General features: G+C 38.4%; 1 protein-coding gene across 1 annotated transcript in view; it reads left to right on the top strand.

Moving 5' to 3' along the window:
• The window catches only part of TRPC4 (transient receptor potential cation channel subfamily C member 4), a 162,009-nt gene extending 152,843 nt beyond the window's left edge, over nt 1–9,166 (top strand). The window contains exons 9-11 of the mRNA XM_040584715.1: nt 3,759–3,800; nt 5,605–5,694; nt 6,565–9,166. Coding sequence (XP_040440649.1) covers nt 3,759–3,800; nt 5,605–5,694; nt 6,565–7,284 — 852 coding nt within the window. The 3' untranslated portion in view covers nt 7,285–9,166. The remainder of the gene's footprint in view (nt 1–3,758; nt 3,801–5,604; nt 5,695–6,564) is intronic.
• The last annotated feature ends 3,143 nt before the right edge of the window (nt 9,167–12,309 follow it).

Below are 12,309 nucleotides of genomic sequence, written 5' to 3'. Positions count from 1 at the left end.
TCTTATAACAAAGCTACCATGGGAAAGAACAGTGTCTGCAGGGAAGTGAGGTGCCTCTGCAGACAGCTGATTAATTCACTTCTTGGAAGTCAGTTCTGCGGTTCCGCTGTCCTTTGTTGTAGTGGGACAGCTGAAGCAGTGGGTGGTGGAATCAAGGAGCAATTTTTCAAGGGACAGGTTTTTAATCCAAAGCAACGTGCTGCCCAGCCGTGCTGGTGGCAGCTTCTCTCGCCACAGCTACAGCTGAAGGAAGGGCGTGATGCTTGCATGTGATCTGCTAGTAGTTCAGCTCTACTATTAATCAGACAGAAACCTTCTACCTTTCAGATTTCAGCACATTTTTATTTTCTGTCATTTTGACAGATCCCAGGTATGCAGCATGCTCGTTAACTATTATCACAAAGTATCTCCTACACTTAAAACCCTGAAATAACAGCGTGTGTTGCTCTTTATATATATATATATATATATATATATATGTATAGCAGTTCTGTTAATTTTGTCAGCTCACTTTTGCAAAAGCCAGATTAGTGGTGTAATTCTGTTCATTAATCTGAAGTTTGCCATTGGATGTTTTAAAACGACTCCTGTGAGCCACCTGAAATCCATTGCTATTTCAAAAAAGAAGGAATGTAAGAAAAGAAACCCCAATTGTACTAATTTCCTAAAATTACATTCTACTTTGTGTCTGAACAGTCACCAAGAAGTGTTTTACTTGTAATTTTAAGTATTTCAGAGAAGAAAATGGAAAGGATTGTCAAGGATATCTTCAGTAATTTTTTTTTTTGTGTGTGTGCGCATCTGATTTTTAGATAAACAGTTAACTCTTTTCTAGACATTCAGATTTTTATGCCATTTTTCCAAGCAACGTGAATGATAATTATTACCATTTGCAAAGCAAGCCTCCTTTTGCCTTCTCCTATTCTTTGCTCTCCAAGTGGAAAATGATGCAACTCCTAAGTCAGTATAAGTCTTTTGTATTTTCTCTGTAGTGTGTGTTATTGAAAGTTGAGCAAGGAAATAAACTTTTAATCTGGAATGGAAAACACTAATCTGAAGTGTTTGTTGTATAGCCAAGGACCATCTCATGGGGAAACCTCTTTGTCAACACACATGAGGTCTTACCCTTTTTATGGGATGCTTTTATTCAAGACGAGGAGTATATCCCATGACTTCAAACAATCTTTACATTTTCTGGACCTTTATCACTAAGCAGTTTGGGGTCAAATGCAGACATTAAATTTGAATTCCTGCTTTATAAAATATATAATTTGATAAAACATTTCAAAAGGAACTCTCAAATTTTTGACTGCTAAAGAGATTTTTCTTCCAAAGCAATGCAAATTACTAGGCATGGCATAAGCAGAAAAACCAAAGTAATTATCACTGCTAGCAGAAGTACTATTAAAGCTTCCTAAAGGGTATTAGTGCCCCCTTTGGAAAGCAATAAAAGTATCCCTTTCCAATTTCATGATCTCATACAATGTTGTCATCAGATGAGCGTTTCTTCCCCTGTTGCTAATTTTAGTCAGATTTTACTTTTATCCCTTTGTCAGCCATAGCATTCAACACTTGTTCATGCACGTAACACTGTGGTTACTTGAAACAAATTTTGAACAAGCACAAATTAGGTTGAACAGGTAAAGAAAAACAGGCTGGCTGAGAACTAAATAAGGATGATATGAGTGTTAATGTGGTTTTATTTATAGTGAATAACTTGATTTTCGGTTGTATTTAAGCAAAAAAATTCATTCTGCTTTCAGAAGGAATCAAAATGCAATTATGAACTGGAGACTAAATCTGAACAGGAGATAGAGAACTTCTGGGGGCAATAACTTTGATAGGTTATGTGTACACATAATTCCCTGTGCAGTATGTATGTTTCTGCCTTTAATTAAATGCATTCTCTTTCAGCTTCTCAGTGGTATGGATTGAAAATAGTTAAGTGCAGTAGAACTGTTCTGGACACATTACTACACAAAGAAACGTATATTCATCCCAGATTGCACTTGTTGACATTGCATTGGAAAAGCCACAGCCTCCATTTCTAGGAGTTTCAGAATCGGTTGCAAAAAACCCCGCCAGCCATTTCTTGTTATGAGTACAGAATTAAACCTAGGCATTTATTTTGTGTTTCACTGTAAAATAAAGCAGACAGCAACAGCAGAAAGTATTCTGCTAGACAAGAACCAGCATTTATTTTATATATAGGTGTTATTTGCTTTAGCTGTACTGAATTGCATTTCAATTACCTCTTTAAGTGTTTTTCCCTTTACCTGTGAGTCAGATCTGTTGTTGAGAGCTCTTTTAGCCACGGGCTCCCCCAGTGCTCTCTCAGCGGGAATGAAACATCTCCATCGTGCGGTCAGTTGTGAAAAATCAGATTTTTTTATTTTTCCTTTTTTCCTAAAAACCGGCTAAAGACGGTGGTGGGAGGGTATTAGCCTTCCCAGGCCCTCCACCCTTAAACACCAGGAATTTCCATCTTCCCTTTGGATGAGGCATAGCTACAGAAACACGATCTGGAGAAATCCTGAAGATAAGTTGCTTATGTATAAAGCCCTACCCCACAGTGGCTGTTCAGAGTGACTAGGAATGAGTGACTTTCCCCTTTCTGTTATTTTTTACCCAGCCCAACCACACAGCTACCGCATCCCTCAAGTTAATTACAAACAAGAAATCAACCCTAAAGTGTAAACCGATTCCGAGTACAGGGAAATCGATAATCATAAATTGCCAATCAGTTTCAAGTAAAAGATGACAGAATACCCTACTGTACCTGCCTCATTACGCAACGGAGGTCAATTTTAACAAGTCCCTTGGATGTGCTTTTATGCTGTTTTAAGATGCTGTAAGTGTTCTGTTTTGTATAAATACAATCAGTGGTCAGACACCTTTTCTCGACAGCAGCAGACATAAGAACCCAAGTTAAACTGTTAAGTATTTCTGTTTCTTCCACCAGTCAGGGATACTTAAGGTAGGGAATAGGGAGATGTAACTCGGTATGCTATTGAGGACAACAGTAATCTGAGGACTAAGTCAGGTCTTTTTTCCCCCCATCATCTTCTGGAGAGCCCTTAGACTGGCAGTATGAGCTAATGCAACACTTGCTTAAAGCCTGTACCATGCTTTTGTCCTACCACATTTCTTTTTGCTGTTCTTCAGTTACTAGCCTTCTTACTCTCTCTCCTTATCAACGCCAAACTCTGTATTGCAAACTAAGTTTCTTTCTTCCATACGCCTCTCTGTGGCCAAGTGTTTCTAACAGAAAAGTAAGAAGGAAATTTTCAGTATGGTTTTATAGCGCAGGTTTTGGTTAGCTCTGTTTTAAACGAGACATAAGGAGCCATAGCAAGTGTCTTGCTTACACCATACTTATGCCAAGCTTTTCTCAATTCAGTAAAATACGGTTCAGCCTGTGCAAGTGAGTGACATCATCCATTCACCTTCTTTTTTAGATCAGTGACTTTGGGGTTCTGCAAGCAGAGACCTGACTGCACCACCACAGCCATGCCAATGCTGCAATAGCAGCACATTGACGAAAATCTAGAAAATCCATTTTGCCTTTGCAGTAACAGCATTCTCCCTTCTATAAAGTTAATGACAGGCTTTGCTCCAACAGTGCCATTTTTCAAGGGACTTTGAACCATCTCTTTCAGCTTGCTAGATACCACATATTGCACAGACTTGCTGTTTTGCCGTGCTGTATTTTACTACCAGACAGGGATGCATTATTTTTGTTCTTTTCTTTTTTTCAGAGGAGAGCAGCTGACAATCTCAGAAGACATCATCAATACCAGGTACAGGCCCGTGTTTATTTTTTGGGTAATTATTTTTCTATACCTCTAAAAGGTCTTCATGAGGGGAAAAAAAAAAGGATTTAATGAGAAAGCAGAAAAAAAAAAAGGAACACACACACAAAATACATACTTATTTCATTATCAGCAAGTGAGCGTAGTATTTTTGGTGTTCAAAAAACAGCATTTGAGAAGTAGAGTTGTCTGCTTTTGGGGTACAAAAGGATATTTCCAACAGCAATAATATACTAACCAGTATTTTACCCACTGTATACATGGATTGCCTATAAAAAGGCAAACACATAGCCCCAGCTCCCTGCTGGGATTCATCAGGATCATATGTGCAGGTCACTGACAAGCTCCATCAGAACCTGCTCTCCATACCTCCAGCTCTGGTCTCCCAATGAGAACTTCCCATCCCTTAACAACTCCTCTGCCCAGATCCCCTGTAAGCTGTTCTTCTCCATCTATCCTGTGTCAGCCTCTGATTTTTTGAGATTATTCTAGCACAAGGAATAATTTTCAGATTTATTTTGAATTTTTGTTGTGTTAAAAGGGCTGTTACTTAAACAAGATGGGTGTACACTTGTAGGTTTGGTAATTAATGGATTCCATATTGGAAATGACTAGGTAAACTAGGACTTTTCCCACTAGAAAAGGAGACAGCTGTGGGAAGTACAACAGGGATCTATAAAATCATGGAGAAGGTGAACACAGAGCAGCTGTTTACCATCTATCCACAAACTGAATACGATACATGTACTACACTGCATTAATAAGGCTGTAGGCAGCACTTTGAAGGAAGTGATTATTCTCCTCCAGCCCACACTTGTAAGACTGTATCTGGAGCAGCGTGTCCTGTTTTGGGCCCCCCACTACAAGGAAGATGTTAACAACCTGGAAGGAACCCAGAAAAGGGCCACCAAGATGGTTAGAGGGCTGATATAAAATTAGAAGCTCAGATTTCAGCTTGGAGTAGGTTAAGGGGGATCTAATTGCTGTCTTCAATAACATAGTGTGTGGTTAATAAGAAGGAGCCAGATTTTTCTTGGAGGTGCACAGCAAAAGAACAGGAGTCAATGGACACAATTTGCAGGAAGGGAAATTCTGTTAGGAAAATTGTCATCACAGTAAGGGTAGTAAAGAATTGGAAGAAGTTGCTCAGAGAGGCTGCAGCATCTTCACCCTTGGAGATATTCAGCACTGGACTGCACATGGCCCTGAGCATGTGTCCAGGCATCTCTTCCAAACTAAATAATTTTAGAATTCTTAGAAGTAGAAGATAACAATGGAAACTATAAGAGAGCAGGTTAAAAATAAAACCCCAATGGACTCTTATTCCAGCTATACTGTGGAATTTGTTGGCAGAGGATTTGTGGATGCTGAAAGTTTACAGAGTTCCAAAATACATAGGAAAACCTGTCACAGCCCATTAAACCTAGAGCTATCATTTCTGATTCAGAAAGTCTTTGAATCTCACATCACGGGAGGCTTGGGAGAGTGTAGCTGGAAATAACATTAGACAACTGCACTAGACTTAAGCCCCTCATGAGGCATCAGCAGCTGCTCACTGTCAGACTGCATGTTACTGGCATGAGACATACCTTTGGTCAGACCCAATACAGCCCTTCTCAGGACAGTAAATATCAGCACTTCCCATTGAAAAGCAGAACAAATTTTCAACCAGACCTAAAGTTTGTATATTTTTTGTCATGTACCTGAAGCACAAAGAAGTCCAAGCAGGCCCAGTGAATGTAGGTTTAGTAACTAATACCAAGAAAGCTAACACAATATTTTATATCTTTAGGAAGTTATGAGAAATCTGGTTAAGAGATATGTTGCAGCAATGATAAGAGATGCCAAAACTGAGGAAGGACTGACAGAGGAAAATTTTAAGGTATGCATTTATTTATATGTTTATAGGTGGTTTAGTAAGATATTATAAGACTGTGAAGTATATTTCTTACACTCCTCAGTTGTTCAGGTAGCATATAACTTCATTCCTAGAGTAGTGTCTGTGTCCTGATGGACCACACACAGATAATATTGTACATGGATGCCAGCAAGTTGTCTCCTTGCTTTAGCCGGAGCAATAATCAGTTTTATCAGCTAATTTGAATTGTGCCCATGTGAGAGGGGCACCAAAGTGGGACTAAGTGTGTGTAACAACCTATTTGCTGAAACAAGATTCAACTAGTTTCAGCACCTTAGCAAATAAAATTTTTAAAAGACAGGAGTTGCGGTGGCTGAAAGCAGCCTGCAGTGATTAGCTCTGACTTAGCTACTTGCTGCCAAACGTAGTGGAAATGCACGAAGCCCTGCCTGCACTGCTGCTCACAGGGAAACGCTTATGCATGCGTGTGTCCCCGTGTGTGTGTTTGTAAAGGGGTGGCGTTAAGAGCTGATCAAAATGCTGTTATTATGATGGGATAACACTGTCTAGCAGGTTGGCTGTAGGTCTTCAAGTTGTCCATGCTCCTTCCTTCACCACTGTCAGCGATTTCTATGAGTAGTCTAGGCTAAGACACATTTCTTCTCAAATTTTCTCTAACAAAACTGCTGATCACTTTTCTGTCTCACCTGGAAGATGGATTAGACAGTCTGCAAAGCACCTTGAAGATGCCAGGTATTATTCAGATGGTAGTTTATTACTGATACATAGAATAAGCCTTTTTTGGGTTTTTTTGTTTGGTTGTTTTTTTTTAATTACAAGAGAAAAAGTCAAATTAGAGTTCATGCTCTGATGTTTCATCTTCCTAATTTTCAGGAGTTAAAACAAGATATTTCAAGCTTTCGTTTTGAAGTTCTGGGTTTGTTAAAAGGAAGCAAGCTGTCTAATTTGCAGACTGTAAAGATGAACAAAGACACTGCCTCTCTGTCAGAAAATGAAGAAACTAGTGAGAGTGATGGAAACAAGAAAGGAAAGAAAAAGACCTTCAGCCTTTTTGACATAACAACGATGATTCACCCAAGATCAGCCACTATTGCTTCTGAAGCACATAGTGTAAGCAATGGCTCAGCAATGATGGTTTCAGAGTCCACTAAGGAAAAACAGAAGCGTGTAAATTTTGTAACAGACATAAAAAATTTTGGGTTATTTCACAGACGATCAAAAACAAACTCTGTGGAGCAGAATACAAATAAAATATACACTGTTTCTGAAGAAGTTTCCCGTCAACAGGCAGAAGAACAATGTGAGAAAACTGCTGAACTGGAAGAGGGAGAACTGACCATGAACTGTGAATTAAACATCCAAAGTCCTGACAAAAAATGCGTGTTAACTGAGTCACAAAATGGTAGTGACTCTCCAGATTCACTGGAAGAGGGAAGTATTTGTGCTTCAGAAGCAGAGAAAATGGAGTTGCAGAACTCAGAACCAGCCACACCGCAGGAACAGCTGGACAAGGAGTTGGACATTAGCATTGACTGTGATGGGAAACAAGAAGAAACAATTGATCAGGGTGATTATGTGATAACAAGGTTGTGATGCTTACAGGAGGAAGCATTTAGAAATATATATATTTTGCATAGTGCTTTTTTCCGGGGGGGGAGGGGGGGAGGGGGATGTTTTAAGAATTATATTAGCAAATGCAGAGTTACACTTTATAGTACTCAACCGTGGCACATGATCTTGTAACATAGTAGTCAAGAGAAAGATAATATGGGGACCTTCTGTTTTGTAGCCTGCTTTAGCTTTCACAATTCGTTTTACATTTTTTAATAAATGGAAGCATCTTGTATTCTTGTACTGTTGCAATAACCCACAGAAACTTTTTAGCTATCTTTTTCAATTACAACAAATGCAATTTCTCTCATATGATAGTTGACTCCTATGATAAATATTTTTCTATGCAAATAAAAAGTAGCTTAAGAGACTTGTAAGCCTTTATTTAACTTTGCAGGTTCTTAAAAATATTCTGGGCACCCTTATAATCATAAGCGGCTCCTGTCAGCATAATTCATGTCAAGCTATTAGAATCATTATTTAAATTGCTAGAAACTTGATTTGTTTCAAAAGCTATACAGAATCAAAAGATAAAGTATATTATTTTATTTATTGAAGGAAAGCTGTAAATTATGAAAGATCAGTTTATTTGATTATTTAATTACAGCTTTTCCTTCCCAGCAAGAGGATTATCACTGTCCTGATACCATTGTTAGAAATGCATTTGCAGGACTTGAAGACTATAAAAAAAATGTTTCTTATAGTAAAAGAAATATCTGTGGCTTGCTAAAAACTGATGACGGATTGTTCCCCAGAAATCCGTAATCATAACAGCTACTGCTTCTTCAACCATTTATGTTTTCAAATGTGGACAACCTATGCACTTTAATATTCAGCTGCTTATTAGCTTTTGCCTTCACAATACACTCATATTTGCTAAGGGAAAGATACTTCAGGAATAAACATACAATGATCCCCTGAGTTCTTGGAAAAATAAGGCAGTTTGTCAAAGATTTTTTTAAAGGCAAGCCTTAAGAGAGGTTCTTTGACAATTTCAGAGTTTGGGGGAACCTGATTGGAGGTTTTATAAAAAATACATAGACCTTTTAATGTATAAAGAAAACGTAATAGTATTTTTCATAACTGATGAGTGACTTACTGTCTTAGTCAAAACCAGTATTTTTAAAATTAAACGGTCTGTTTCTTTTTAAGCAGTGACTGGTGTCCTACATTATTAAAAAATTAATTTTACAACTGACCTAAGAATGACCACCCTCTAATGATCAGCACCATCCTTCTCTAACCTTGGAAACACATGAATGATTATACCATGTCAGTGGGGTCATTTCATTCTTAACTTTGCTAGCACTGCCATGATAGATTTTGTAGTTCATATTAGCTTGTGTTGAGGAACCTCCAGGTGCACAGAGTACACTTACATTCCAGATGGAATCCATCACATGTAACTCCCACCTGGTAGGACCTGACCTAAAGCTATACCATTCTGGGTCTAAATTACCCTGGTACTGAACTGAATTTTGAAACTCAGTTCAGTTTCAAACCCCTCTACACGTTTAGGTGTGTTTTCCAGCACTAGTTTACACATGCTACTCTCCCTGAGCTCACTACTGAAAGCTTCCTTCCCACACTTCTATCTGTGCCATGGCACCTAAGAGTGGATCAGTTGAACCAAAATGGAAAATATGAGCAGTAATGGGAAAATAGTTTGTATAGCTTTGCAACAATGCATTCAAACCACATTTGATTGCTAAGGTATGGTTGATTTCCGTCTTGGCCGCTTGACTTTGTGGACCTCCGCTCTTTCACGTCTCTCTCCTTGTCCGCCTTTAGATTGTGAGCTCCTTGGGGCAGGGCCTGTAGCTTTTCTGTTTGGAAAGCACCTGAATTATTACAAGCATAACAAGAAATAAATAATAATAATAATGGTGGAATACCTTCATATCATTTTTACTAGGTCAACTCTTTTAGAGAGTTCTCTTTTCTACTGTAGAATCTGTGCTAAGAATGACATAAAGCCAATGTTTCAGTGTGGTCACAAAGTTCTCTATATTCCAGTTAACAGTCCTTCTCCACTACTGATTCTACTTTCTCATTCTTCGTCGTGGTTGGCAACACCTCAGAGTCCTAAGCTTACTTTTCTTTCACTAGCCAAATTCAAAATAGTCCTTGCTCCAAAGAGCTTTCAAGGCATTCCAGCCACATGGTTTCATTCCAGACAAAATGTTCCAGAGTGGGGTATTTATAATGCCACCAGCACCCTTATCAGAACAAGTTAACTACCACAGGCCCAAGAGCTCTGCATATTATTATGCCTTAGTAAGATCCAGTTTCTCCAGCACATAAAGTTCCCAACAGGGCAAAAACACAGGACAGTTAACCTCAAACATCAGCCATGCCATCACAACTCCAACTGTGCTTGGAGTTGATCCGAGTCTTGGAGTAGGTACAAGACAGAACAGCAAATACAGCACAGGTGAGCAAGATAATTAGGAACAGGGCCGTGACATTACATTGCATATCATTAGGTGGTCAGTCTTTCACTGTCTTTTCTTTCTTTTACAGCCAGATATTGAAATGAAGGTCTATTAAAAAAAAAAAGCATACTTCAAATCAACATTTACTCTATTTTTATGTGATTAGGTATCAAAGCCTGACACCAATAAGGATCTGATCCCATTCCATTCAAATTTGATGGCAAATAAGTACCTCATTCTAGGAGAACAGATAAGGGCCCAAAATATGTCCAAATTTAACATGGTGGTGGACTTTTATTGCTTTGCAGACAGTCCAAAAATAAAAAAAAAACCTTTCTTATTGGATGCCTCCAAGAGGACATCTGTGCCAAGAAAGTTTTAGAGGTGCACAAAGCAAGGTTTGTAGTGCTGCAGCAGAGGCATTATTAAGCTTTGCAAAGCTAAGCATACTTTTTCCTCAAGAGAAATAAAAAGTTCAAACCCACCCATCCTTGCCTGCAGCTTCCATTAGCATCAATATGAGAGGAAATCAATAAAAACAGGATATAAACCCCTATAAAAGACTGCCTTTTGAAGCAGAGCTGAAAATAATGAAATGTTTTGAGGAGTTAGAAAACTGACTGGATACAAAGGGGTTTAATCCCAATATTAGGCTGTTCAGAATGGTTATTTTTTTTATTATTATTATATTTATTTATTTATTTTTATTTTTTGTAAGGACAAAATCTAACTGTACTTTGCATTTTCATCAGCTTCTGGAGAAAGAGAGAGTGCACAGACAGCACCACAGAGCTCTTGTACTCTGGCATAGCTGGGCAGGAGTTAGTTTGAATTCTTGCAACCCAGTCCTTACAAGCACAGCAGGTCTGAGTCAAACCAGACCGGGTAGTGGGTGTCTTTATCAAGGTTTTTTTGACTTCCACTCTCCCCAGAGCACACCTTGAGTCACAGTCAGAGGTCAGTGATGCAAGGACTGCATGCTATACCTTCAAAACAGAGTTGCAAAAGCTGCTTCTGACTCTGCGTGCTTTGCTGCATCTCAAGGGCACTGCAGAAGTGAGTGCCATGCATCAGAGGGTTCAGAATGAGAGTCCCTGTGAGCTGCCAGAGGCCACTGCGCTACATGTATATTGTACAATATCATCGGAGAGCTAGCCAGGTAGATGCCTCTCAGGGAGGAACCATGGCTCAGTGGCTGGTTTTATTCTTGTTTTCTTGATCCACAGATTGAGACCATTATATTTTGACTGGTGTGGGCCAAACACTTCACACATTGTGTTTGCATGAGGCACTTGACACACAGGAGTTTTTTACTTTTTTTTTTTTTTTTTTTTTTTTTAATGGGTTGGGATTTAATTAGAAATTCTACAACTTTCCTAATCTGAGTTTTTCCTGTGAATAAGTAGTATCTAGTTCCAGGAGAATGTTTATCATAGCTGTAACTGTTGAGAGCTATAAAATGTGAGGACATTTCTGGTATTTTTGGACCCAAAAGTTCTTCAACAGCATGTTTGAAAGAAGAATGTGTTCCTTAACAACATCCTTGGACCAGTCTTTCAGGAGAATTTTTGCGTAGCTTTTTTTTTTCTTTTTTTTTTAGAATTTTGCACCAGAATACACCATAGACAAAAGGCATAAATTATTATATGACAATCTCAAATTTTACTATATATGTATTGCAGGCTATAACATCCCATTTCCTCTCTAAACTTCAGATGGATATTTAATCATATTCTGGGAAATAGCATGAACAAGAGAAGAAGCAGATCATGCTTAAAGATTGTGACGAGGCAATGCACTTTGAATACAGTTCAAAACATTTGCTATCATGTTTTCTCCTGGAAATGTAGAGGTACAAGTTGGACGACAGCACAATCCATCTTCAATTTAAAGTCTCTTAAGAGATACCAACAGCTTTAGTGAGTAGCACAACCTCAAAAAAAAAAAAAAAAAAAAAAGTACTGGAAATAGTAATGGTAGTGTTAGTGATTGCAGTAGTAATAGTAGTAATGATAATAGTAGTAGTACATATAAGTGTAATAATAGCAAACCTATGCAATCACCCCTGGGAAATAGAACTCCTCAGTTCTAATTCCTGCTCTAAGGTTTGCCTGTTTTCCTTGTCAAGCAACCATTTGGTAACACCAGTAAGCTGTCCTTGAGGACAGATGTCCTCCAACATAAGTACTCTAATCCTGAAACTAATAATCTTACTTATCTGTGTTTCATCTCTTTACCTAGTTGAAGCTTTAGTTATGGACCCTACATTCACTACAGCAGGAACAGATTAGCAAGCCTTTGAGAAAGTTTATGGTTAAGTAGCTGGACATGCTCCAAAATAAACTGCTGTGGTTAACGATGAGTTTGAACCCTCCAGATATGAAGAAGAATTGAATCCATTGAACTAGATCAAATCAAGTTCACTAACCACCGATGTAGTACTTGAGAAGTAGCTTTATTTGTTTAAGTGTAAAAGAATGGAGCAGTGATGGCTCCTTGTTATGATTAAAACAACCAAAAAAAAGTTGCAGCCTTCAACTTTCATAAACATAAGACTGTGAGAGAACTCAGT

This window comes from Falco naumanni, chromosome 2 (assembly GCF_017639655.2).
Source record: "Falco naumanni isolate bFalNau1 chromosome 2, bFalNau1.pat, whole genome shotgun sequence".
Classification (NCBI taxonomy): Eukaryota; Metazoa; Chordata; class Aves; order Falconiformes; family Falconidae; genus Falco; species Falco naumanni.
Note: the sequence above shows the minus strand (reverse complement) of the source record. Positions and strands in the feature narration are given on the sequence as shown.